This window comes from Urocitellus parryii, chromosome 6 (genome assembly GCF_045843805.1).
Source record: "Urocitellus parryii isolate mUroPar1 chromosome 6, mUroPar1.hap1, whole genome shotgun sequence".
NCBI classification, from domain to species: Eukaryota; Metazoa; Chordata; class Mammalia; order Rodentia; family Sciuridae; genus Urocitellus; species Urocitellus parryii.
In genome coordinates, this window is record NC_135536.1 from 197,849,252 (window position 1) to 197,876,410 (window position 27,159).

Here is a 27,159-nt window from a genome sequence, read left to right on the forward strand (position 1 = left end):
CTTGCTGGGGATCAGAAATCAGCTCCTGAGCCAGCCTGCCAGGACTCTGGATTCCTCCCGGTCTCCCGCCCACCCATCCTCCCGCCCCTCCTCCACTCCCAGCTTTGGCAAGAGAATGGGCCTCAGCGCCCCACCCCCTAGGTGGGAGAACTAACAGGTTAGGGAGGAGCCAGTAGGGAAAGCGGAAGGCTCCCCGCAGCCTGTGTCCAAGCTGTGTCCACACAGCTCCTGGGGATTTGAGATTTGTAGGTGGCCAAGGGTGGCCAGGACACTGTGGATGGTGGTACAACCTTCTGATTGAGCTGCCAGCTCAGGATTCCCACCAGGACATGCTGGCCAGCACCCCACAAATTCAGCAGCGCCCCGAGATTGTCCAGGGAGCCTTCAGCCCAAGAGAGGCCAGGGCCAGCTGGCCTGGCTCAGAGACCCAGAGCTGCCAGCCCAGCAGCTGCATCCCCACCCCCACCCCCACCCCCACCCCCTGAGGGCTTCCCTCAAGGCCAGTTTGGCCCAGGAACCCAAGGGGAGGAGACCCAGTAGCTGCAGCCACCCCAAAGCAGAAACCGGAACACAGCCCTGAGCTCTTTGCCTAGTGTCCTTCAGCTGCAGGCACGAGCAGGGGAGTGGCCCTGAGCATGGGTCCAGGGTCCCTCAGAGCACAGGAGTCCAGGGTGCCGGGAAGCACAGGTGCTCACAGGCACCCAGCCACACTCATCAGAGAGCCCGGGTTAGCATCCCGGTCCACTTCCTCCCTCCCCACTCCCCTACTGGAGTATGGGACAGGCAGGGCCGGCGGCTTACTCTAGACTGGCTGCCCCAGGAAGCAAGGGGGTTTCCAACTGGACTCTCACTGTCCCCCTGCAGATGAGGATCCCTCCAGGGCACCCACCCTTGGCCCCTCACAGGTAGCAGAATGCACCTTCCCGGCACACACGCAGAATGGGGCGACTCGGCAGGGCAAGGGAAGCACGCAAGTTCTCAGGAGCCCCTCAGGTGACTGAAGTTAGGGAAACAAAGGGGGGATGGAGAGGCAGGCCCCTGAGCGCTGGGGTTGGGGCACCCCAGGAGGGTCCCATCTGGGGTCCGGAACCACGGCCTCGGGGAGCAGGGAGGCGCTGAGGCACCAGATCCTAGGGCCTGGACCCCGGCCAGCAGGTGCCCCTTCCGGTAGGCCGGCAGGGCCGGGGTCTGAAGGGTTAAGGCCTCCCGGCGCCCCTCCCCCTGCCCCCTCTCCCCCTGCCCTCTCCCGGGGGCACCGGGCTCGGGCTCCCGGGCGGGCCGGGGCGGGGCCTGACGTCTGCGGGCGGAGCGGGCGGAGCGAGCCGGGCCGGCCACCGCGCTTCAGACCCGCCGGGCTCCCGCCGGGTGCGCTGTCCCTGGAGCACCGAGGCACTGTCCGGAGCCGGAAGATGGCTCCGCGGGACGCACGGCTCCGCACCCGGAGCGCACTGGGCGCAGGCGGCCCCCGGGGTCCCGCGCCACTGCTGCTGGCCGGATTGGTGCTGCTGGGCGCGGCGCGGGCACGGGCCCCAGAGGACGGCGACTTCAGCCTGCACCCGCCCTACTTCAACCTGGCCGAGGGCGCCCGAATCTCCGCGTCCGCGACCTGCGGCGAGGAGGCCCCGGCGCGCGGCCCCCCGCGCCCCACCGAGGATCTCTACTGCAAGCTCGTGGGGGGCCCCGTGGCCGGCGGGGACCCCAACCAGACCATCCAAGTGAGCGCGGGGCCGGGGAGTAGGGGACACCGTCCCGAGGCTTTCGGGACCTGGGCGCACCGGGCTTGGATCCGGAACTCAGCCCGACTCCTTGGGGAGCGCCATGGGCGGGGAAGAGTCCAGGTACCGACTCTCCCGCCGACTCCCTGGCTTAGCATCTCGGGGGACCGAGAGAGACCCCAACCCGGCCACTCAGGCTCGGACGGGAAACCGCGTCCCTCCGGAAGGACCAATGAAGTGTCCCTGTGAACTTGGGGACTGCGGGGACGTTCAGTTCGGTGGCGGTGAGCCGGGAGGGAGGGTGCTGGTGCCTAGTCCCTGGCAGCCCTAAGTCCGGGATCCCGGCGAGGGCGGGACTTGGCCTCGGCGCTGGCTGCCTGTGGGGAGGGGGCGGGCGGCTCCGCCTTCCCCCGGGACAGGCTGGAACCTGCTGGCCTCCGGATGGGGACAGGGTGAAGGCGGGAGGGGCCAGGGGCCCTGCTCAAGTGTTGGGGCCCTCATTGCCATCATCCTAGGGTTGAAGCCTCCCCGCGGTGGGCAGGGGACCTGGGTGGGACATCACTGGGAGTGGAACACCTGTGGGCAGTGCTCAGAACCTTGCTGCCCAGCAGGCGGTGGGTGAATCCCTGAAGAGCTCTGGAGGTTTCCCCAGGTGGGAGCCTTTGGTGGGTTCAGTTTCTGGCCCTGTGGTTGGACCCCAGCCAGGACTGTAGGGTCGCACAGGTCTTCTGGATTTAGGTTGGGGCCGGGTCAGCCTAGGGGACAGGCAAAGTCTGCTCCAGGAACTCTTTGAGAGCCCACCCTGAGTCAAATTCCAGGTGCAACCTTAGCCTCTTCCAGGGACCTTGGTCCACCCTTCTGGGAGGAGAGGCTGGGAAGGGGAGAGTAGCTGGGAGTGGATTAGCTGAGGGGAAGAGGGCTGGAAAGTAGGCAGTCGGATGACCAGGGGTCCCACCCTTGGGGAGGAAGGCTCCGAGAGGTGGCCAGCCCCCTGTGCCCCTGTGCCCCTGGGCCCACATGCATTCTCTTCAAGCCCAGCACAGCTCTCGGGGTTGGAGGGTGGAGTCCACCCTTCAGGTGGGGAAACTGAGGCCTGGAAGGGTGTAGTCACCTGCCTGAAGCCCCAAAGCCAGACTGGGTCAGCTGCAGAGAGCCACAGTAAGCCTCCTGCCTGGGTTCCCATACTGCATCTGGTTGACATCAGGGGCGGGGTCTCAAGATAGAGAGCCTGCGGTCCCTCGGGACCTGCCCCAGGGGCCTGGCCGAGCTCCCCAGGCCTCTCCTCTGCTCAGCTGGGAGTCTGCCACTGTACCAGGGAGGGCCCAGTCACTTCCAGATCCCAGACCACTGCCCTACTGCCAGCAGTGCTGCCTGGCTGGGGACCACTGCTTGTATATGTCCCCCCATGGCTGCTATCACCTCTGCCTAGTGCTTAGGCCTAGTCCTCTGGGGTCAAGGCCCCTCCTCCGCCTCTCCTTAGCTGTGTTTCCTCCAAGATTCAGTTCCTAGTTGGTGGGTGACGGCACACCTTGCCTGAGGCTGGGAGCCTGGCCTAGAGCCTGGAAGACAGGCGCACAGTGACCACTCAACAAACCTGGGTCTGGCTTTCTGTGATGGCATGGGCTGTGCCTCACCCATGCATGGCACGCAGAGGAGTCTGCAACACTGGGCCATGAGTGACCCTGCTCCAAGGTCACGTGGCTGACAGGACCACTATGACCCGGATACCTTCTTTTCTGAGCTCAAAGGCCTCAGATTCCCTGCCTCGGATGGGTCAGTGATGGGGCCTTGCCCACAGCCCCTGGCTGGGTGCTCTAGGCAGGTGGGCAGGTGTGGAGGACAGGAAGCCACAGCTGCTCTTCCATCCCATGAGCAGAGCCTGCCCCAGTGTGGAGTGGCAGTTCCCTGGTGGCAGGGATGGTGGAGGAGATGGGACATACGGAGGCTTGGGGCATTTCACCTGAGAGCCTGGGTGCATCCTGCTGGGCCTCTGGACAAGGCAATGAGTGGGCAGCAGGGACTTCCACCTTCTCTCTCTCAGGTAGGCATCCCAGGAGTCCAGGCTGGCCTGGGGCCAGACTAAAGGTGACTCACTGGAAGGGGAAGTCCTGATCAGTGCCTTGCTGTTTCCGAGCTCTGTTCCCAGCAGGACCCTCTGCTTTGGCAGAGGGCTGAGGGAGCCTCTTTCCCAGCTCTGTCCACTGTGAGCCAACCCAACAAAGAGGCCATCAGGGGGGCCCTGGCTACCTGGAGCTCCTGCTGTGGACTGCTGCTGAGTGGCACCAGGGCCATCTCTCCCCGGCCCTCCAGACCACCTCTGCTGCTGGCAGGGCTGAGCATGTGCTTCCTGGGCTCCGGGACGACCCTAACCTTTGACCCTGGGCCCAGCCTCCCTGGGTCAGCCAGCTCGGCTGCATGGTGTTCCCAGGGAGGCCCTGGGCCCTTTGTTCAGCCCTGGCTCAGCAGGCCAGGGAGCCCTGGGCTCCAGTTTGGGGTCACCATTTAAGCTTGGTGGTGTGGCTCATGCAGCCCCCCACTGCCCTAGCTCCTCCGTGTGGCCGCTCTGGGTGGTGGACTGGGCCGTGGCAAGGAGTGAGGTCCAGAACTCTGGGCCTCAAGGGAAGTAAGCCCTCCAGTGGGGACTAGCCAGAGGAGCCGCAGGGTGGAGTAAAGCAGTGAAGCCTGGCAGGGTGTGGGTCAGCACCTGGGTGGTCCGGAGTGCAGGCCCGTCCCCAGCAGGGTTAGTCTGCCCACCTCCCTCAGCCCCAGCCTGGAGCCTGGAAGGACAGCCACCCAGTTTCCCAGGCTGGGCCTCAGTCAGTGTCAGTCTCCAGGGCTGCCTTTGTGTGCAGAGGGACAGCAGGTCTGGTTTCCTTGTGGGGGTGGGTTCCACTGGCCTGCAGCCAGGGCCCTGCCCCTCCCCCACCAGGGACAGCAGGACAGGCTCCTAGTGGAGCTTCCTCCTCGTCCCCCAGCAGGTGGTTAGACCATGACAGGAACAGTTGCCAGCCCTGAATGTGATCTGTTAATCCTGTTCAGCCAGAGGCAGGTGCAGCGGCCTCCCCACTCTGCAGATGGGGACACTGAGGCTCCATGGTGTGGTCGCCATGACTTACTTGGCCCTGTCCCAAGCTGGAGGCCCAGGCTTCACCTGCCGTGGCGCCCACACCTGCCCTCTGAGCCTGCTCCTGTCTGGAGGAGGACCCTAGTCCAGAGGGCTCCGTGTGAGGGTTGGGCAGGGGTGTGGGGGACAGGTTGGTGGAGTGAGCGCCTCTCTCCCACCCTCCTGGCCACCAGAGCCCTCCCCGACAGGTGGACTCTCTGTGGCTCTTCCCCCACTGACCCTGCCCAGGCCCTCTGGCAGTGGGCAGGCCACCTGCCTGCAGCCGTCCCTGGAGGCCTTCTGTGGTGCTGCCTCCTCAGCCCCAGCCTCGCCTCCCCCCAGCCCTGCCCTGCCCCTGGTCTTCCTGTGACCATCTCATGTGAACCGCAGCCTTGAACCAGAAAGGGGCCGCACTCCCTGGCCCTGGGGACAGGTCTGGAGGTTGGGGGTGGCGCTGCTGTGATGGGACCCCCGGACCCTCTCCTGGCCGTCTGACCCTCCTCTCCCTGTAGGGCCAGTACTGTGACATCTGCACAGCTGCCCAGAGCAACAAGGCACATCCTGTGAGCAATGCCATTGACGGCACCGAGCGCTGGTGGCAGAGCCCGCCGCTGTCCCGCGGCCTGGAGTACAACGAGGTCAACGTCACCCTGGACCTGGGCCAGGTAGGTCCCTCTGGGCCTGTGCAGCTCCCACCCTGCTCCTCTGCCGCAGGCTTCCCTGGGCACTGACCGTGGGGAAGTGGTCCCAGGCTGGTGGCCAGGCCCAGACAGGCCTACGGGGGAAGGCCAGCACCTGTGAAGGCAGCAGCGCACCTTTGTTTTCTCATGTCCCTGGACACAGGGAAGGAAGAGCCAGTGGGGGAGGTGTGTGGCAGGGGGCGGGCAGCCGGGCCTGGTCTCCTGGTGCTCTGGGCACCCTGGTGTTTACTCTGAGGAATTCCTGGCCGCCGTGGGAGGGGCTGCAGAAATGCCAGAGGCCTGGCTGAGGTGGACATTCCTGGAATACCTGTGCCCTGGCCTGGTGGCCTGAGGGTAGGTGGGAGCACACAGGCCTCTAGTTCCCATCCATCCTGGGCCCCAGGCCCCATGCAGGCAGGTGGGTGGGGCCTGGTGCTCCTTGGAGATGAGTCAGCCCCATAAGGGGGACAGGGCCTGGGACCTTGAGAGGCTCCCTGGCTGAGTCAGACGCACATTGTGTCCTCCCCTAGCCCTGGGGTCCTGGCCTGTGACATGGGCCAGCAGTACTGTTCTTCCCTGGGCGTAGGAGTGAGGAGGTGGTGCCGCAGCCCGCCAGACCTACCCTGCATGCCCAGAGCCTGTGTCCTGGCCTGCTTTGCTGCCGTCCTGCGGTGTGACCCAGTGGGTCTTGCTCTTTTCTGAGTCTGTCCCCACCACAACCTAAGGGTGTTGGGAGGTGACAAGTCTCCTGCATGCAGACTCCTGCAGGCTGCTGAAAGGACAAGCCCCAGGGCAGGTACCCGCTGCCCGCTTCTGGCAGCGCACGGACCCAGCCCAGCAGGGCAAGTACGCTGGACTCCCAGTAGGTGGCTTGGGATTGCCAGAGGGACCTGGTTTTGCTGTTCTGTCCCTGCTGCCAAGGTGGGGAGGGGCTGGCCATCAGGGTCCTGACCATCAGTCATCTCACTGGTTTTCACTATCTGGTCTCCCTGTCACCTAGGGAGGCTTCGGCAGCCCCAGTAGGACCCTGGGGCACCCTAGTCTCTGGCACAGGGTCGGGCAGTTCAGTGTGTGAACTCTCACCCGATGGGGCCCAGGGGTCTTCCTTCCTCCCAGGGACCAGCCCGCCTGGGCTGGGGGAGGGGAGAGGGCCTGGTCTCCATGGCAACCTGGGTGGACCAGGTGGGAGCACTGAGGGTGGCCTCTCTGGTGTGAGTGGCACCTAGAGATCTGCCTTCAGAGTCCTCCTGGCAGGGAGAGGGTCCACTGCATGGACATCTTCCTCTCTGGGCCTCGGTTTCGCCAAGTGTAGGGTGTAGGGAAGGGTTCAGGAAGAGGCCACCCCCCTTCTCCCTCCCCCCTCCTCCCCCATCCAGCCGTCTCCTGTCCACCCTTCTCTCTCTGGCTAGATGTGTCCACCAAGGCCTCTGTCTTGGCTGGCCCAGGGGCTACCAGTCTTAGTGGGGGCCTGGAGCCCTGCCTTGTCCCAGCCGTTTCTGAGGTTGGGGGTGCTGTGGACCCAATTCCAGTTCCATTGCTGGGGGAAGTTCTTCCTGGGGTTCGGCACCATGGGGTTGGGCCCATCCTTGGAGATGCCGCTGGCCCTGGGCTGGGGCCGGGGCTGCGTCAGGAAGCTGGGCTCGGCCGCTGCCTTTGTTCTGGGATTGGAGCGGATGCCCTGGGAAGGGGCGGAGGCGGCTGGCACTGGCACAGGCCGACTTCCTGCATCTCACCGGCCTGGACACTTCTGTCTCACACCCCTGTGGGCGGGGCCAAGGGCTCTCCCTCGGGGGAGTGGGGCAGTCCCTGTGGCCTCTGTCTGGGAACAGCCTGTGTCTCTGGACAGGACTCCTGGAGGGCCTGGGCCTGGTGACTCTTTGCAGGGGAGTAGCCCCAGGAAGAGGCTGCCCGATGGTGCCTGGTGACTCAGGAGCCGTTTCCTGAGACGCAGCCTGACCTGCCTGGGGCTCAGTGGGGGTTCTTGTGCATCTCCTTGTTCTTCTGGAAGCTTCTAGGGCTGAGTGGTCAGATGCCTGGCCCAGATCCTCAGGTAGCCCTGAGTCCAGGCAGTGGAAAGCTCCTGTCAGGGCTCGGGCCAAGAGGCAAAGGGTCCTGGCTTGAGTGTCCATCTCTGGGCTCTGCCACAGGGTCCCAGGTCCTTGTCCCCCACCCACACGGCAGCCCAGTAGGCCCAGTTCCTGCAGAGTGGGCAGAGGTGAGCTGGGCCGCTCTGGCCTGTGCTCCTCCCTCTTCAGACACCCCCCTGGGTGACCAGGCCAGCAGGGACTCTCCCCGGCAGCCCTTCCCTTTGCTCAGGTTGGGTCAGATAAGCAGTGGAAAGTACTTGGGCCCCTTCCTGGCAGGGTGGCCCTGGCTTTGACCCTGCTGCCTGCAGGTGGCTCAGGGGAATAGCAGGCTGGTCCCAGCCCTGTCCCAGCCCTGTCCCAGCCACAGCTGCAGAACAGGCTGGGGGCTAGGTGGCAGGTAGGGGTCAGCAGCAGAGGGGCTTGAGGGCTAGCCCTTGGGGTGAGGGTGGGGCGGTTGGATGTGAGGCCAGGGTGCTGGCGGAGGCTGGAAATGCCAGGGAGGCTTTGCCCCCAAGGTGGGACCTGCTGGCAGGAGGAGGAGGCAGGGACGGGAGGGGTCAGTTGTGCCCCAACCAAACAGGGTCGCCGCGGGGCACAGCTCTGGCGAAGCTCCTGACCATGGCGTGAGTGTCCTCCCTAGGTACCTGGGGACGGAGGCACAGCACTAGTGTGACGTGTTAAGGTCCCAGGCTGTTGTCGAGGGAGACCTTGGGCTTGGCAGTGGCTGGTCCCTGGACCCCTCCTCCCGGGCTGTCTTCCACAAGCCAGGGAGTGACAACCCGGGGCTCGGTGGGGGCTGCCCTTAGCCCAGCCCGACCTCCCACCTTCAGGGTGGGTGACTTGGGCTCCTGGTCCCAGGGCTGAAGGCCTGGTGGTTACAAGGTAGAGCCACTGGCATGTCCCTCAGCCGGGTGCTTGGCCACGTGGCCAGTGCCCTAAGACCATCAGTTGTCGGGAGGTGACAAGAAACGAAGCTGACTGGACTTCAGTTTCAGAGTGTGGCAGCATGGACAGTGCGCGGCTGGGCTGACCCTGGCTCCTGGGTTCCTGTGGGGGTCCCTGGCTACCCTGAGGCAGCTGCCCCTCCCTCTGCCTCTTCCCTCAGGAGGGTTCCTGCCCCTTCCTGTCCCCTCCCTCCCCCTATCACCCAAAGGAAGACCTGGCCCAAGGGGCTCTTGTGGCCTTTCTCCCCAGCCTGTGCCTCCTGCTGCTACTTCAGTGACCTTGGTAGCCCCAAGCAGCCATCCCCTGCAGCTGTCCCCATGTCACAATCCCAAACAGCCACCCCTGTCCAGCCACCCTGCCCAAGGGCGCCCTGCTGGACGCAGGCTCTGCACACCCTGGAGGCTCCCAGGGCTTCCTGTCGTCTACATTTTTAAACAAGCCCAGGGTGCCGGTGTCACCGCGGCTCAGCACAGACTAAACTGTTTGGTTTCAGCCGCGGGGTCCCCTGGGGGTAGACTGCACTTCCTGTGGCCCTGGGCTGACCATCTGGCCTGACCTGGCTGGGCCACAGGAGGAGGGCAGGGACCTTCTCTGGCTGGTTGGTGGGTCACTGGTCCACCCCAGTCCAGTTCTGTTGAGGTGCAGGGGCCACAGGGGCCATTTGCCTGGCTGGGATCCCCAGGTTTCCCTGTCCCTGCCAAGCCGTGTCACTTGACTTCTGTCCCTGTGACTAAATACCCAAAATGACCAAATGGAAAGGATGGAAAGTTTATGTGGGCTCATGGCTTGGCCCGTGGCTTGGGCCCACGGCAGCACAGAGCTTCCCAGCAGGAGCACATGGTAGAGGAGGCTGTCGCAGACGGTTACCCCAAGAGGTCCCCCACCTCCGGAGAGCCGGCTGGCAGCCGGGGTCTTCACCACCTGAGCCTTGGGCAACCTTCCAGATCCAAACTCCAGCAGGCCCTTGCAGCCCTGCCAGTTCCTCGACAGTCTGCCCACCTGCTTTGGACCCCCGTAGGGTGGGCTCCTGGCCTGCGCCTGCCCTCAGTGGGCTTTTCTTGCGTGGCAGTGGGCTGGCTGGGCGCACCCTGCTGTTTCGCTCCACTCTCTCTCGGGTGGGTTCAGCTGAGGCCTGTTCTGCGCTCCCTGCGATGGCTGTGCTTCTTCGCCCAGTTGGGGACCTGAGTGGACCGCTGGCCTGCCTGCCTGGCCTGTCCACATTCCTTCCAGGTTTTCAGCAGTCTCTGCTGAGGGCGGGCAGCCATGGGGAGAGAAGGCACGGGCTGGAGGCTGGACCAGGCAGACTCCAAGGCCACCGCAGGATCTGGAGCCAATGGGGACCTGTGGGGGTCAGGGTGCCCTGGAGTTCAATCTGAGGGCAGTGACCAGGGCGATGGGGACCTGGAGGTCAGGGTGCCCTGGAGTTCAATCTGAGGGGAGTGGCCAGGGCGATGGGGACCCTGGAGGTCAGGGCTGGAGACCTGTGGGGGTCAGGGTGTCCTAGAGTTCAATCTGAGGGGAGTGGCCAGGGCGACGGGGACCCTGGAGGTCAGGGCTGGAGACCTGTGGGGGTCAGGGTGTCCTAGAGTTCAATCTGAGGGGAGTGGCCAGGGCGACGGGGACCCTGGAGGTCAGGGCTGGGGACCTGGAGGTCAGGGTGTCCTAGAGTTCAATCTGAGGGGAGTGGCCAGGGCGACGGGGACCTGGAGGTCAGGGTGCCCTGGAGTTCAATCTGAGGGGAGTGGCCAGGGCGACGGGGACCTGTGGAGGTCAGGGTGTCCTGGAGTTCCATCTGAGGGCAGTGGTCAGGGCGTTAGTTGGGAGAGGACAGGCTTCCTGCCTCCAACAGCCCAGCTTGGGACCCTGCTTGGGACCCTGCTTGGGACCTGGGAATCCGCATGGGGCCTTCTTCCTGAGGCTGAGTCACCGGCGGCCTGCGGAGTCACACCGTGGGGGTGGACCAGCCCTCCGCTGGGATGTGTGCTGTAGCCAGCACCTGTGCCCTGCCTTGGTCCCCAGCCCCCGGGGCCAGGCAAACTTAGACTGTGGAAGCAGAGGGAGCCCCGTCCCCTTCCCCAGAGGTCCCAGCCGTAACCTACCTGTTGGTGACATGTGGCTGAGCCCTGGAGGCTACTGGCCCTCCCACCAACCCACATCCCCGGGGCCTGTGGAGAGACCCAGGCTGGCCACACATCCCTGCCAGCTGGCTGCTGCTCACCCACCAGGGATGGTGTCACCTCCCTCTGAGCACTTGAACCTTCACACCGTCACGAAGACACCTCACCCTGATCCCTCCTCTCGGAACCTCTTCCCACTGCCCTGTGCCCAGAGAGGGGCAGTGCCTTCCCCAGGCCACACAGCCCTGGAGCCTGCCCTGGACTCCTACCCCGGCTCTGACCCTGTGCTCTCACTGGCCTTGTCAGGTGGGGGTCACCAGGACAGAAGCCCTCCTCAGGGGGCCTGGACCCTCTGAGGTCAGGCTGGGGGTGGGGCAGGGGGCCTAGTGACAGGCTGCTGGCTGCTGCCCTGGAGATGTGCCTGCCCCAAAATAGCCAGATTTTTAAAAATAACCGGCGGCTTTTGTTTGGCTTTTGCTTTAAAAGACATTTTTTTCCTTCTGCCCAGAACTCTGTAGCAGCGGAAAGGTCAACTGGCGCTGGCCGCTGAGTGGAGCAGGCTGGGGGGGGGCTGCATCCAGGGAGGCCAGGGGTCTGTGCTCCTCCCAGGTCACAGCCAGGGTGCTGCCACGGCCCTGGGAGCAGGGACCAGGATGGGGACAGACGGGCAGCACTTAGGCACAGCCTTTCCTGCCTTCCGCCAGCCGGGAAGCAGGACAGCTGTCGGCGCCCTATCTGACAGCCGTGGGTGGGCGGACAGATTGCAGGCCGAGATCTTCAGTGCGTCCCAGCATGGGGGCAGAAGTTTCCGTGCCCCCCTCACCCTGCCCATCAGCGTCTTGGAGTCAATATTTGTGAAAGTGCTCTCAGCTTGGAAAAATGCAGGGCCAGCTGACCAGGACGGGACGAGTGGCCCGCAAGGGTGCAGCCTGGGGCGCTGCTCAGGGAGAGGTGGGGGCGGACTGCTCCCCTGGGGCTGTTACTGGGGCTGGGCTGTGGCTCCCTGGGAGCAGCCTCTGTCTGTTTCTGAAACGCCCGCACCAGTGTCCACTCCTCCCCTCTCCCTGCAGACCCCTCCCCGCCCCCCCCCCCAAAGTCTTCTCAGACACCAGGGAATGCATGTAGGGTGGGCCCAAGGGCACTGAGGCTAAGGTGTGCGTCTGGGCGTGGGGTCTCCCTTCCCCAGCTGGGCGGGCTGTCTCCTCTCAGGGAAGGGGAAGATGACCTCAGAGCTTGCAGGGGTGGACAGGCCTGTGCCCCCACCCCCTCCAGGAGGCTGCCCCTGGCTCCCACCTGCTGTGCCTGCCACACTGGGCCTCGGGGCAAGGGCGGCACCCAGCACCACTCCTGGGGTCCTGGGGCCTTGCCCCACCTGAGCCATGCTGCCTGAGGGGTGACTGGTCCCCCACCCTGCCCTGTCCAGGGTCAACAGCAGCCCATCAGGTTACCCACTGCAGTGAGAAGGGGGTGCCCGGGGGCACTGCCCCATACTGCTGGGTCTCCGTGGCACTCAGACACCCCGAGCAGAGCGCGGCCTGGACAGTGGCCTTCCCCGCCTGCTCCAGTTCCCAGGCTGGCCCTGGAGGGAGAAGGTGGATAGGTCAGCTGCAGCCCTGGCGGGCTTCCCTGAGGCCCAGAGGTCTTGTGAGGGCTGGGCCAGCTGGGGCTGGGGCCTGGGGCCAGGACTTGCCAGATGCTGGGTGTGTGCATGGACATTGGGACGCCCTGGGATGCTGTGCCCTGGCCAGGAAGACCAGCAGCGAGGCTCTGGGCACCCTCCTCCCAACACTGGGAGAGCAGGGAGAGACGGGCTCCCTGGGCAGGGCCTGCGGGTGCGGGTGCCTCTGGAGAGGCAGCTCCCCTTGTGCTTGGCTGGGATCTACCCTGATGTGCCCAGGGCCACAGAGAAGCCATAGCCCCCAGTTCCTGGCTGGGGAGGTCTCCCCTGTTCTGCTCAGCTCAGCTCTGGGGGTTCTTTTCCTATGTCCCTAAGGGGGCCCCCAAATGGTACAGTTGGGCCCCAACTTGCTCCATGGCCCCCTCTGCCCTGGGCCTCCATGGGCTGGTCAGAGAGTAGAGGGGTAGGTGCTGAGGGTGGTCAGGGTACAGCTGGGGTGGTCAGGATACGGCCGGGGGTGGTCAGGGTACGGCTGGGGGTGGTCAGGATACGGCTGGGGGTGGTCAGGATACGGCCGGGGGTGGTCAGGTTAGTGCTGGGGGTGGTCAGGTTAGTGCTGGGGGTGGTCAGGTAGGGCTAGGACAGGGGCTCTGTCCGGGAGGCAGGCTGCTGTCAATGTGCCAGTCTCATTTGGGTGTTGGGGCACTGTCCAGCCGATATCCTGGCTAGATATCGGGCTTTGGGGGACCTTGGTGTGCTTCTCTCTCTACCTTGGCCAGCCCCCCTGAAGGCAGGCTGCTCCCCCAGGGTGCCTTGTCCACAGCCCCCAAGCTCCTGGAAGACGGAGGGTGAGGGCTGGGGAGGGGGCTGCTGAGCCCTGGGCCACCCCAGGATTAGGAGGGGAGCCCTTCAGAAGGGGCCGGTTCCCATCTGTTCACCCCTGTGGCCACGCAGGCCCTCCCACTGGGTCCCTCTACTCCCCCGGCAAGCCCACAGCCCCTGAGTGGTGAGGGGCTGTCACCTGCGGTGGCGCCCAGCACCCACGCTGTCCCTCCTGCAGGTTTTCCATGTGGCCTACGTGCTCATCAAGTTCGCCAACTCCCCGCGGCCAGACCTCTGGGTGCTGGAGCGGTCCACGGACTTTGGCCACTCCTACCAGCCGTGGCAGTTCTTCGCCTGTGAGTGTCCCTGAGCTGTGGGGCCTGGGGGACCCTGGGGTGGGCTGCCATGCCATGCTGCCTCCGAGTCCGAGGGCTGTGGTGTCAACCCAGCCACCCGAGGCAGGTAGAGCGGCTGGGGCAGGGTGTTGGCGCCAGGAGGCTCCGGGGCACCTCTTGGCTCCTCTGGACTGGCCTTATGCTCAGACAGCTCTCTGGTGACAAAGTGGCCCTGGCGGCTCTGGGCGTACTTCCTGCCAGCTTGGCTGCCTGTGTCAGGAGAACACTGGAGTCACTGGCTGTCCTGGCCATGTGCCACCCTGACCAGTCATGTTGGCAAGAACGCTGTGGTTGGACAGGCCTGGTCACATGTCCTCCAAACTCCTTGGCCTGTGAGCCGGGCCAGGGTAGTAGGGTGCAGTCTTCAGAAAGGGGCTGGGTGGCATCCCAAGGGGCAGTGTTCTCCAGCATGCTCCAGGGAGAGGGATGGGCACCCAGGAGTGGACTAGTGGGGCCTGTGGATGTCCAGCTTCACGGGCAGGGCCAGCGTTGCCTTATCAGCCAGAGTTCTCTCTTTAATAAATCCTGCTGGCCGGTGGAGCGTGGGCAGGTGCCCATCCGGGAAGAGCGCCCCACCTCAGAGAAGTAGGGGTGTGCCTCTGGGGCCAGGGTCTGCGGGTGTTTGGCGGCTCCTGCCCTCACTTCTGGCTCCTTAACCGCAGCCTCCAAGAGGGATTGCCTGGAGCGCTTCGGGCCTCGGACGCTGGAGCGCATCGCGCAGGACGACCATGTCATCTGTACCACAGAGTATTCGCGCATAGTGCCCCTGGAGAACGGCGAGGTGGGCTGCAGGGGCGGCCGCCCCAGGCCCCTTGGGCCTCACGGGTCGGCTGGTGGTGTCAGGGGCTTGTGGCCACCACGTGACTCTCAGCCCATGCTTGCTGCAGATTGTGGTGTCCCTGGTCAACGGGCGCCCGGGAGCCAGGAACTTCTCCTACTCCCCACTGCTGCGGGATTTCACCAAAGCCACCAATATCCGGCTGCGCTTCCTGCGCACCAACACCCTGCTGGGCCACCTCATGGGCAAGGCGCTGCGGGACCCTACCGTCACCCGCCGGGTAAGCATGTGCCCTGGCCCCAGCACCAGGCTGGCCCTGCGGGAGGGGTGGGTGTGCTGGGGCCCTGCCCTGGGGACGGGATGGCTGGCCCCACGGTGGCTGGCCCCACGCTCACGGACCCTGTGCAGTATTACTACAGCATCAAGGACATCAGCATCGGAGGCCGCTGCGTCTGCCACGGCCACGCGGACGTCTGTGACGCCAAAGACCCCGCAGACCCTTTCAGGTGAGGCCTGCTCCCTGCCGTCCTCATCCGCCCCTGCCCGCCTGGGGAGGGGCCTGGGTTCCACTGCCACCCCCGCTCCCCATGGGCTCTGCAGCCTGCTGCTCCGGGCCCTGGTGCCCCCTTCTGCACACAGAGGTGGAGGGGCCGAGCCGTGTGGGCCTCTCTGGTTGCTCTCCTGGGCAGGGGCAGGCTCTCCTCCTGGACTTGGGCTGCACACCTGTGTCCCCAGAGGTTCCTCCGCTGACTTTGGGAGGGCCACCCCAGCTCCGCCCCTCCCCCCAGCTCCCCAGTTCTTCCAGACACACTTTCTGCCACCCCCACTCCTGAAGTTCACCTCAACCAAGGGCGGGGGGCCAAGGCCCAGCGTGGGGAGCGGCTAGCACCCCTGTGCCATCTGATGTGCCTTGCGGTCATGCCGCTGAGGACAGCTGAGGCTCTGGCCTCCTGCCTTGGAGGGTCCACTTCTTGGGAGCCCTTCAAGCTCTGACTGGCCTTGGCCTCCGCCCGGGCACAGACGAGTTTCTGGGACACCCTCAGAGCCAGCCATTTGGCAGGGCCAGCGCCTGCATCTTCGCCAGCTGCCAGCAGATTGGTACCTGAGAGCAGATCCCTGGTGGCCCAAATGGCCAAGTGGAGCCTGGCACTGGGCTGGGGCAGCCGGGCCACGTCAGTTCCTTCCTTCCTGCCTTGGGTGCGCTCGGGCAGCAGCTGTGTGTCGAGCTGCTGGCACCCGGAGGCTCTCCTGGCACAGGCTCACCTGTGTGTCGAGCTGCTGGCACCCGGAGGCAGCTCGTGTCGCACTGGCACGGCACTCCCCACGGGCGAGAGGGCCTGAGGGGAAGGCAGGGTGGCGTGGCCAGGCTGGGGCTAGATAGGGCCGTCGTGGAGCCTGGACGGGCACCCCTGTCCCCACCCAACACGGGGCAGCCCAGCAGGGTGCAGGCAGGCTCACCCTGACCTCTGCACGGCCTCCAAGTCCTTTGGCCCCTGCTTGTGCTCAGACGCAGGACCTCCCCATAGCCCTCACCTGGGTCCTATTGCTGGGTCCACTCCGCCAGCCTGTGGGGAGGCAGGTGAAGCCCAGGCAGGAGGGACGTCCACCCCACACTGTGGCCATCGCTGAGCCCTTCTAGAGGTCTGCAGAAGGAGCACGGTCACCCCAGACCGAGGGCTCAGGCAGGCTGCTTTCCTGATGCTGTGGGCCCTGAGGACGCCCTGGGGACACCCTGGGGACAGTCTGGGAGCAGGTCCCTTCCAGTGCAGCTTCGGGGCTCCTGACAGCTGGGAGTGGAGGAGGATAGAGGGCCTGGCGCCCCAGGAGCTGGGGCCTGCCCTCACCTGCTGGGACCTGGAGAGGCACTGCGTGGCCCTGACCCACCTGCTCGGCCAGCCCTGAGCTCAGCCCAACGTGGGCCTCTGTCCCAGAACCCCAGCCCTGGCAGAACCCCCTCTCCACAGCCATCACTCAGCAGTGGCCCCAATAGCTCCCACCTCGTCCTCTCCTGCAGGGAACACAGCCCCTTACCCCAGCTGGCCTTGCCCCTCCCTCCACGCCTGCACCCTCCTCCGCCCCCTCCCGTCTTGGCCCTCACCTCACAGCCACCTGCGTCCCACCGTCTCGGGGCCCCTGTCCGCCTGGCTGGAGCCCGTGAGTGGTCTCTGTTGGGGGCTCTGCTGGTCATCGGCAGCCTGCACTTCTCACAGGCCGCTCGGCCCCAGAGGGCGGCTCAGAGACCACTCCCTTCAGCTGCGCCTTATTCCTGCCCTCTGCTGCCCCGTTCTCTCTTCTCTGTGGTCCCTGCCTGCCCTCGGCCTCCTGGGACTCGCCCTTCCTCAGGTGCGTCCTAAGTGCTTCTACTTGGTGACCGCCTGTCACTTGCCTGAAAATGGCCGTTTGTCCTCACTCTTGAGTGACAGTGTGGTGGGGAATTTGGGGTTGGTGAGTGGATCTCACACAGAGGAGGGACCCTGTCACCGTCTGGGCATCTCCCGATGTCACTCAAGTTGGGGTCTCCGGGTGGCTTTCTACCCTGAGATGTTTCTGTGGGCTCTGCTGCCCTCCGTCCTGCCAGTCAGTGACCTGAGTCAGGACCAGGCCTACTCTGTCAGCTGGGCCTCTGCGCCTGGAGGGTGCACCTTCGCCAGTCAGCGGTTTCTGTCACCGTCACAGCCTGGCTCTCTGACGGCTCCGCCTTCTGCCCCTTCTGGATCTCTGCTGGACCCGGACAGGAGGGTCTCCGTTCCCTCCGCCTCAGCACTCTGAGTGCCGCCTCTGCCTCCCAGATGTCCTCGGTGCCCCCTCCATGACACCTCACCTCTGCTCAGCTGTCTCTGGCCTGCCTGGCCTCGCCTCTCTCCCTTTCTGGAAGTTCTGCCTCTTCCCCCTGCAGTGCTGGGTGGAACCCAAGGGCCTCGCAAGCATCTGCCCCAAGCCCCGCCCCTCGCCCTGCCCTGCGTCCTTCTGCCTCTGATCCCTTTGCTCCTACCAGCTGCCACCCTGAGAAGGCTCTTGGGGTCTGGTCTGTTCTGGGTGCCACCGCAGCCTGTTGCCTGGGTGCTCTCAGTGTCTCTGGCAGGAAGTCACCTGCCAGGATGGCACGTCATTTGCCTGGATCAAGGAGAGCCCTCGGCGGCTCTGCCAGGGCTTTCACCAGACCCTGGGGTGCTGCCGCCTGGCACAGCTTAGCACATGAGGGTCCCCTCTTGGTGCGGGGCTGCCTTGGATGGATGACTCCTGCCTCTGGGACCTTGGGGCTGCTTGTTGATTACTTGTGCTGATGGGCAGTTTATCTTAGTTCCTCCGCCATTGAGGAGGTGGTCTTCCCAGACGTTTCTGGACTCCGAGGGGGATGCTCTGTGGACCCCGTGATGGATGGGACTAGAGCTAGATGGGTGGTTTGAGGTTCTGGGTCTCAGATCTGCAAAGATGGGCTTCTGGGTCCTCCCCAGGAATCGTGCGGCCTCGGAGCAGAGTCGGGATGGGCTGAGGCCCCTGCGCCTCTTGGCCGAGTGGCTGGAGGTGGGAGCTGGGGCCGGCATGTGGCATGGACCTTCACTCCGAGCAGGAAATGGTTCCAATCTCAGTCCTCATCTCTGACCAGCTGTCCCCCTGCCCACCAGGACAGCAGGCAGGATTCCAGCCTTCCGACCCGGTGTCCACCCCCAGCTGCAAGAGGAAGCAGTTCTTGGCCTCTTGCCCCGGGAGGTCCTTCCTGGACACATGGGGGTGTCTGGTTAAGCTGCCTGCTAAGTGTGATCTAAGCCTGGGCAGCAGACCTGTCCTTTCCCCTGGGAGCTGGCTCACGGAGCCCTGGGCTTGGGCTGGGCCAGGACTCTAGGCCCCGTCCACCTGCCAACATACCCCTTCCCAGTGTTCACCCTCCACAGAGGCCTCAGAGAGCTGCTGCCACTGGGAGATGCCTGCCCTGTCTCCTCTCACCCTGTGCCCCTTCCCCGAGTTGGGTGACTGCAGAGCCACCAGGGCAGGTGGCATCCGGATGAGAGTTTGCAGGAGACCCTTGTCCACACAGCAAGCCACCAGTGGCCAGAGGGGAAACAAAGGCCACTCAGGGTAGAGGCCGAGAAGCTGCCACCGTGTCTCCAGCCTTCTGCCCCTTGTCCCCGCAGGCTGCAGTGTGCATGCCAGCACAACACATGTGGGGGCTCCTGTGACCGCTGCTGCCCTGGCTTCAACCAGCAGCCATGGAGGCCGGCCACCTCTGACAGCGCCAACGAGTGCCAGTGTGAGTGTCCATGCACACGCGCTACCAACACTGTGATCCAAGGGACATGTCCCTGGGGCCTATCACCTTGGGGGCATGCTGACCACAGGTCCTCTCCTCCAGCCTGTAACTGCCACGGCCATGCCCATGACTGCTATTATGACCCTGAGGTGGACAGGCGCAATGCCAGCCAGAACCAGGACAACGCGTACCAGGGTGGGGGTGTCTGCATCGACTGCCAGGTGGGCCAGGGGAGAGGGCCGTTGGGGGTCCCGGAGGTGGGGCGGGGACAGGTGGCCCGGGGGGAGGGCCATGGGGCTGCCCGAGGTGGGACAGGGACAGGTGGGCTGGGGAGAGGGCCGTGGGGGTCCCCGAGGTGGGACAGGGACAGGTGGGCAGGGGAGAGGGCCGTGGGGGTCCCTGAGGTGGGGCGGGGACAGGTGGGCAGGGGAGAGGGACGTGGGGGTCCCCGAGGTGGGACAGGGACAGGTGGGCAGGGGAGAGGGCCATGGGGCTGCCCGAGGTGGGACAGGGACAGGTGGGCTGGGGAGAGGGACGTGGGGGTCCCCAAGGTGGGACAGGGACAGGTGGGCTGGGGAGAGGGCTGTGGGGGTCCCCAAGGTGGGACAGGGACAGGTGGGGCAGGGGGAGGGCCGTGGGGGTCCCCGAGGTGGGACGGGGACAGGTGGGCAGGGGAGAGGGCTGTGGGGCTGCCCGAGGTGGGACAGGGACAGGGTGGGGCAGGGGGAGGGCCGTGGGGGTCCCCAAGGTGGGACAGGGACAGGTGGGGCAGGGGGAGGGCTGTGGGGCTCCCCGAGGTGGGACAGGGACAGGTGGGCAGGGGAGAGGGCTGTGGGGGTCCCTGAGGTGGGACAGGGACAGGTGGGCCAGGGGAGAGGGCCGTGGGGGTCCCCGAGGTGGGACAGGGACAGGTGGGGCAGGGGGAGGGCCGTGGGGGTCCCCCAGGTGGGGCTGGGATGACAGGTGGGCCCAGGGGAGAGGGCTGTGGGGCTCCCCGAGGTGGGGCGGGGACAGGTGGGCTGGGGGGAGGGCCGTGGGGGTCCCCGAGGTGGGACAGGGACAGGTGGGGCAGGGGGAGGGCCGTGGGGGTCCCCGAGGTGGGACAGGGACAGGTGGCCAGGGGAGAGGGCCGTGGGGGTCCCTGAGGTGGGACAGGGACAGGTGGGCTGGGGAGAGGGCTGTGGGGCTCCCCGAGGTGGGACAGGGACAGGTGGGCAGGGGAGAGGGCTTTGGGGCTCCCCGAGGTGGGACAGGGACAGGTGGGGCAGGGGGAGGGCCGTGGGGATCCCCAAGGTGGGACAGGGACAGGTGGGCCAGGGGGGAGGGCCGTGGGGCTGCCCAAGGTGGGGCGGGGACAGGTGGGGCAGGGGGAGGGCCGTGGGGGTCCCCGAGGTGGGGCTGCCCGAGGAGGGGCGTGGACAGGCCTGGACTCAGCAGCCCTGCACCCCCAGCACCACACCACCGGCATCAACTGTGAACGCTGCCTGCCCGGCTTTTACCGCTCCCCGGACCACCCTCTGGACTCGCCCCATGTCTGCCGCCGTGAGTGGGGTGTCTCAGGCCCTGGTTCTGCCCAGGAGGGGTCTCCTCTCTGTGTCCCTGGGCCCTCACTCCCGGGAAGGCCTGTGCACAGCTCCCACCCCAGTGGCCAGGTTGGGGGGAGACTCCTGGAGCCTGGGCTGGGCCTCACCCGCCCATCCCCGCCCCTTGCCCTGCCCCTCCCAGGCTGCCACTGCGAGTCGGCCTTCACTGACGGGACCTGTGAGGACCTGACTGGCCGCTGCTACTGCCGGCCCAACTTCACAGGGGAGCAGTGTGACGCCTGTGCCGAGGGCTTCACAGACTTCCCGCACTGCTACCGTGAGCTGGCCAGGGCCATCCCGCAGGGCTGCCTGCAGGACCCTGGGGCGGGGTGGGGCCCCTGGGCTGCTGGGGCCAGAGGGTTCCTCCAGCCGGGGCTGACACCTGGTGCTTCTTCCCTCAGCCGTGCCCGCCTCCCCCAGTGACACAGGGGAGCAGGTGCTACCAGCTGGACAGATCGTGAGTAAGTGTCCCAAGGCCTCAGGACCCCTCTTAGTGGCAGGAAGGGGCCACGGGCCAGCACTCCCTCCACCTAGGCCCTGCAAGAAAGACGGGTTTTTATGTCTCCTCTCCTTTATTTCTTTCTATGCAAATAATGTGAAATAATAATAACAGAAAACCTGCAGAAACTGGATAAAGTTGGAGGGACCACCACTGACCTTGGCCTTGACCTTGTGCAGGGCGCTGGGTGTTTCCCACCCACAGACCCTGCTTTCCCAGTCTGTGCCGTGTGGACAGAGGGCGCTTCCTCCACCAGTCCCGAGTTGTGGAAAGCGTGGGCTCTTACCTTTCCTGTTTTGGTTTTTTTTTTTACATTTATTTCATTTTTATTTGTTTGTTTGTTTATGTCTGTATGGTGTTGGGGATCGAACGCTAGGCAAGCGCTCTACCACTGAGCCCCAGCCCCAGCCCTCCTTTCCTGTTTTAAAGCTGTGGATGAGCATCCGGGCGCCCAGAACTCAGCGCCAGGTCTTGATGGGTCCGGTCCTGGGAGGGTGCTCCAGCTCAGCAGGCCTATGTGCTGTCCACTAGTGGCGCTGGCTGTGGGCACGGCTGCTGGCTGGAGCCCCGCCGTGCCCCTGGCAGCCCTACTGCAAAAACACCCCCCTGAGCCCAGGGCTTCCTTCCTGCCTGGGTGTTGGTGAAGTCTTGGTTGATGGCGTGTCCTGGTCCAGTTTTTCTCTGGTGACAAGACGTGAGGCCATGGTGTTTGGCGGTGGGCGGGTCTGAGGTTTGCTCCTGTGGTGTCTCGGGGCTTGTTTTTTGCTGCCCTGGGGACGGAGCCACGTCCTCAGCCCCTTAGGTGTCTTTACCTTGAGACAGGGTCAGTTGAGTCGCCAGGCTTCCTGGATCTCGCCCCCTCCTGCCTCAGCCTCCCAGCAGCAGGGTCACAGGTGTGGCTGCCAGTGTGCCCTGGGCTCCTGGCTGTGTTTCTCTGACTTGTCAGGTTCACGGCCGCCCCTGAGTCCTCGCCTTTCTCGGGGCCCTGGTTTTTATGGCATGTTGGTACGGCTCCCCCTGCATGTTGCCGATCCTCCCGCCCCGTGTGTTTTGCTCCCAGATACCTGCCTCTTCTGAGTGTTGTGCTGAATCCCCACGTTTTGGGTGCACCTGCCAATGTTGCTCTTGGTCTCTGAGTTGCTTGCTTTGGGATGCAACTGCTCCCCGAGTCCAGATACTCTCTCCTATCTTGGGGTTCTCAATAGCTTTCTTTTTTATATGGTAATGCTCAGAGTCTCATCAATAGCGTGAACCGGGGTCCACCAACTTTGAACGGCAGCGAGGTCTTGGACTTGGAGGGCCACCAGCCTCTGAAGGTTGCCCAGCTCTGCTTCTCTGGGTTGCTTCCAACCACAGACCTTTTGGGGACAAGTGGGCTGGGCTGCCTTCCAATGAAACTGTATTTACAAAAGCAGGCGAGGCCCCTGCACTGGGCTCTCCGGCCCCTGCACTGGGCTCTCCGGCCCCTGCACTGGGCTCTCCGGCCCCTGCTGGAACAGTCAAAAGCCCTCCTTCCGACCAGGCCCGGGCGAGGCTCAGTAACTGCCGGTGGTGTCCAGCATCCCACTTTTCTTGTGTCCATTGTCCAGTGGATTACGTCAGGGTCTTTCCTGATGTGGACCCCGAGTGCATTTCTTGCCTACACCCACAATGAGACCTTCTGCTTTTGCCCATGTGCTGCCTGGTTCTGGTTTTGAGAACCACTTGGGAACACTCCACGCCTTTCAATGCTGCAAATCCATTTTCAAAACCACAGGAGTGGTCCATCCATTGAGAGGGGAGCTGGGCACAGCGGCACTGACCTGTCGCTCCCGCTCTGTGGAGGGGCGACAGGAAAGAAGGTCACCTGAGCCCGGGAGTTCAGGGCCAAGCTGGGCAACATGGTGAGACCCACATGTTAAAAAAAAACTAGACAAACATGGAAAACTTGATAGAAATCACCCATAAAACTACCTAGTGCTGGCACCTGCTTCCCAGTGAGATCTTAGTCCAGGTTTTAATTTTCCTGCCGTCACTGTATGTATTAATTTAGTTTTCTACCTCGTCTCACATCTTTTGGTCACTTATAATTCCTTGGAAAACTGTTTATTTCATTTGGAATTTTAATTATGGCATAAAAGTTAGGCATAGCATTTTGTTGTGGTTTTAGAATTTCCTCTCAATCTTATTATTGTCTTTCTTTGCTTTGTTGATCAGACCTAACCAAGGTCACTTTCTAATAAAACTGGAAATAACTGACTTTTTTTTTAAAGAGAGACAGAAGAGAGAGAGAGGATTTTTAAAAAATATTTATTTTTAGTTTTCGGCGGACACAACATCTTTGTTGGTATGTGGTGCTGAGGATCGAACCCGGGCCGCACGCATGCCAGGCGAGAGCGCTACCGCTTGAGCCACATCCCCAGCCCAACTTACGTTTTTAATTAACTTTAAAATCGAGTTCCTTCTGTCTACTGTCTTTTGACTTGTTACTGTTTTGTATGTCTGTTTGCTTTGTGGCCCTGGGGGCTGGACCCAGGGTGCTCTACCACTGAGCCACATCTCCAGACCTCTGTGAATTTTGAGACAGAATCTCACTGAGTTGCCAGGCTGACCTCCAACTGGACCTGTTAAGCCTTCCAGGTAGCTGGGGTGACACAGGTGAGGCATGGCCTCTGGTCCTGGCTTTGGTGGCTGTGCTGGCAGAGCGCCTGTCGGTGGGCTGGGACGCCCTGCCCGCCGTCAAGCCATCCGGCCAGGACTGGTAGAGCTGGGTGAGGCCCTGGCTGAAGCTTGGTCTGCAGCCTTGGCTCGGTGGGTCTGCTGGGCCGTGTCCATAAGTGCTGGCCGTGACTCCTGGTGGTGAGATCCCCTGTCCCTTCTTGCTGTGGCTTCCTCCTGGTTTTCTGCATGATGGTCAGATCAGGCTCATGATGTCTTGGCACTGGAGAGTTCTCTGTGGCCACCTGGAATACGGCCCCTCTGGGCTGTTCTGTGGACCTTGGTGGAGATGAGCCCCCGCTGGGTGCTGGCTCCACGGATTGGGCAGGCTGGCCAAGCTCACGTGAATCCACTGGCCCGACCCGGGTGGTCTCTTTGAGCTGGTTCGTTCTGATAGTGAACTCAGACTCTCTGTGGTTCCGACTTCGCAGAACTCTCCTCACAGTTGACAGTCTCCGCTTATTTGCCACTTCACACCGCTCCTGGGAGCTTCTGCTTCTTCATCTCCTGGCTGCTGTGTGTTCTCATCACGCACCCACCCTCTCTGTCCCTGCCAGTCCCATGGCCTTGCATCCTGCTAGGGCTGATGCTGGCCTTGATCCGGTCCTCACCTCCTCCGTGTCAGCGTCAGCCCATCCCCTTCCCGCCTGGTCGGGTGTCCCACCTGCCCGAGTCCCTGGCTCTCTTGCTGTTCACCTAAGCTAAGGAAGGGACTCGCCTGGCACAGCGATGCCCTTAACAAAACGTGTTTTGGTTTTGGATTCTGTGATGCTGCTGTGTTGGGGCGCCCTGCTCCCCGCGGGTTTGCAGGTTCCTATTCTGGTCCGACAAGTGGTCACCTCAAGCCTTTATTTCTATCAGCAACAAACACTAGATGGCATGCATACTGGACAGGTGGCCACGCCTGTCATCCCAGCGACTTAGGGAGGCCGAGGCAGGAGGACCAAGTTCTAGGCCAGCCTCAGCAGCTTAGCCAGACCCTCTCTTGAAATAAAAAGGGCCAGGGGTGCAGCTCAGTGGCAGAGTGCCCTGGCTCAGTCTCTGGTGGTGGGAAGAACAAGAAGCCCAGCCCCTGGTATCAAGGTGGCTCAGAGCAGGGTGCTCTTGCCCTTCTCCCAGCTTCCCAGAGTTGTTCATAACGAGGCCCCACGTCCTCCGTGTGGGTCGGTTCTGTCTTTGTGGGCTCTGGGTCCAGGTGGCCCTGGCTCTGTGCCGCGAGGCCAGCGTGGCGCCGTGAACTTGCCCTGATCCCCGCACAGCTCCCCTGTTCTGGGTTCCCTCCTTGAGTTTCCGGGTTCTGGTGGAGACTGGCCCTCCGGGGCCGGCTCTGAGCACCATGCCTCCTCTAGACTGTGACTGCAGTGCCGCAGGGACCCAGGGCAACGCCTGCCGGAAGGACCCGCGGGTGGGACGCTGCGTGTGCAAGCCAACTTCCAGGGAGCCCACTGTGAGCTCTGCGCCCCTGGGTTCTACGGCCCAGGCTGCCAGCGTGAGTCCCTGGGGGTCCCTCGCTGAGCACTGAGCAGGGGTGGGTCATCTCCGGCTGCCCTTTCATGGCCACCCTTCCCTGCAGCCTGCCAGTGCTCCAGCCCCTGGAGTGGCCGATGGCTTCTGCGACCCTGACTCAGGCCAGTGCAGGTGCCGTGTGGGTTTTGAGGGGGCCCGATGTGATCGCTGTGCCCCTGGCTACTCCCACTTCCCTCTGTGCCAATGTGAGTGACACTCTCCAGGGGGCAGGGGAGGGCAGGGCACACCTGGCCAGCTCAGGTTCCCCTGTGACACACCCTGCTCCGCAGTGTGTGGCTGCAGCGCTGTGGGGACCTTGCCTGAAGGCTGCGACGAGGCTGGTCACTGCCCTTGCCGGCCTGGGTTTGATGGCCCTCACTGTGACCGCTGTCAACTGGGCCACCACAGTTACCCCGACTGCCATGGTGAGCAGAGGGCCTGGGCAGGAAGGGGCCAGGTTGCCGCATAGTGCCAAGGCCTGACCCCACTGTACCCCTGCAGCTTGCACCTGTGACCCCCGGGGGGCCCTGGACCAGCAGTGTGGGGCGAGTGGTTTGTGCCGCTGCCGCCCCGGCTACATGGGCGCCACCTGCCAGGAGTGCAGCCGAGTGCAGCCCCGGCTTCCACGGCTTCCCCGCCTGCACTCGTGAGTGTCTGGGGAATGAGCAGGGCGGGGCGGCAGGCGCTGCCAGGCCTCCTCATGCCCATGCCTGCCCTGGTCCACAGCCTGCCACTGCTCGCCCGACGGCTCCCTGCACACAGCCTGCGACCCCCGGAGTGGGCAGTGCAGCTGCCGGCCCCATGTGACTGGGCTGCGGTGTGACACGTGTGTGGCTGGCGCCTACAACTTCCCCTCCTGCGAAGGTAACTGGCAGTGGGCAGAGGCCCGTCTGGATGTGTGTCTCAGTCACCGTCTGCACCTCCCTGTGCCGTGTCCGTGGCGGTGCCCCGTGCACAGTGGGGGTGTGGGCACAGGGCCAGGTCTGTGCTGTGTGGGCGACTCCTTTGAGCTTCGTGTGGCCCGTGCATGTGTTCTGACGTGCACGCCCACACGTCCTCACGGGTCGCAGGTGAGTTCCAGTGTCCAAGTCCTGTGGAGGCTCTTACATGTGTTCACAGGCACATGCTGTGGGTGGGCACGCACCCTCCCTGCTGACCCCGCCCACGTCTCCACGCCCCTGGTAGCCACAGAGGCAGGCCTGATGGCTCCTGTGAGGACATGGCTCCTGGCCGGGCCTGGGTGGCCTGTGGCTCAGTGTACACACTGAGCATTGACCAGGCTTGGTTTTTTTCTTCCTAGCTGGCTCCTGTCACCCTGCTGGCCTGGCCCCTGCTGACCCCACCCTTCCTGAGGTGAGCCCAGGTCTGCCCGTGCTGGGAGAAGGTGGGGGGCCAGGCCAGGCTGAAAGTCCCAAACCCAGTGAGACCATAGCTCCCCACTCTCTTGCTGGTCCTTTGCACCCATTCCAGGTGCCTGTGGGCCTAGGCAAGGTCAAGGGAGGGGCCCAGCCCCCACCGCAGTCAGGGCTCCAGGACGGAGGGTGGGAAGAGGGTGGGCCTGTTCTGATCTGCGGGGTGGGTTTCTCCCAGGCACAGACCGCCTGCACGTGCCGGGCTCACGTGGAGGGACCCAGCTGTGACCGCTGCAAACCTGGGTTCTGGGGGCTGAGCCCCACCAACCCTGAGGGCTGCACCCGTGAGTCTGTCCTGGAGGGAGGAAGGGGGGCTGGGGATGGGGCGTGGAGCCTGGGCCCTCCTGTCCCCATGGCCCTCAGGCCCGCTCTGCCCTCCCCAGGCTGCAGCTGTGACCCCAGGGGCACCCTGGGTGGAGTTGTCGAGTGCCAGCTGGTAAGTCTGAAGATCAAGGTGTGGGGGTGCAGCAGGTGGTTGGCACCTGCCCCAGCCTGGTCCCACTGTCTCTCGTGGCCCCAGGGCAGCGGTCAGTGCTCCTGCAAGCCCCACGTGTGCGGCCAGAGCTGTGCAGCCTGCAAGGACGGCTTCTTCAGGCTGGATCAGGCCGACTACTTTGGCTGCCGCAGTGAGTGCCTGCCCATCATTGGTCTCTCAGACCACATCCCTGTCCTCTCTCCGTTCACACTCAGGCCCAGGGAGGGGCAAAGGGGTCAAGGACCCCAGCTGGGGCCTGAATACAGTGAGGCCCCCATGTTGGACTAGCATTGCTGGCCAGGACTGGGCTGGGGGCAGACTCCAAGAGGAGCCCTTTCCCCCACATGTGGCCTACGCCCCGACCTGCAGCTTAGAAGGCGTTAATCCACCCAGGGACCTGGAACCTGGCTTCAGGAGCCCCAGGCAGCACCTAGGTGGCTTCTCGGCCTGGTTGCTCGTTGCCAAGGGTGTGAAGACC

General features: G+C 64.2%; 1 protein-coding gene across 1 annotated transcript; it reads left to right on the forward strand.

The window, feature by feature from the left end:
• The first annotated feature begins 1,341 nt into the window (after positions 1-1,341).
• On the forward strand, positions 1,342-26,969 carry LOC144255468 (laminin subunit alpha-5-like). Its single transcript, XM_077800186.1, has 20 exons — positions 1,342-1,715; positions 5,331-5,483; positions 13,326-13,443; positions 14,145-14,263; positions 14,370-14,540; positions 14,669-14,766; positions 18,394-18,509; positions 18,612-18,730; positions 19,961-20,051; positions 20,235-20,369; positions 20,494-20,553; positions 24,638-24,777; positions 24,862-25,000; positions 25,085-25,219; positions 25,296-25,430; positions 25,521-25,658; positions 26,095-26,147; positions 26,265-26,490; positions 26,590-26,642; positions 26,727-26,969. The coding sequence occupies exons 1-20, from the start codon at positions 1,410-1,412 to the stop codon at positions 26,967-26,969; spliced, it is 2,748 nt and encodes a 915-aa protein (XP_077656312.1). The 5' UTR covers positions 1,342-1,409.
• The last annotated feature ends 190 nt before the right edge of the window (positions 26,970-27,159 follow it).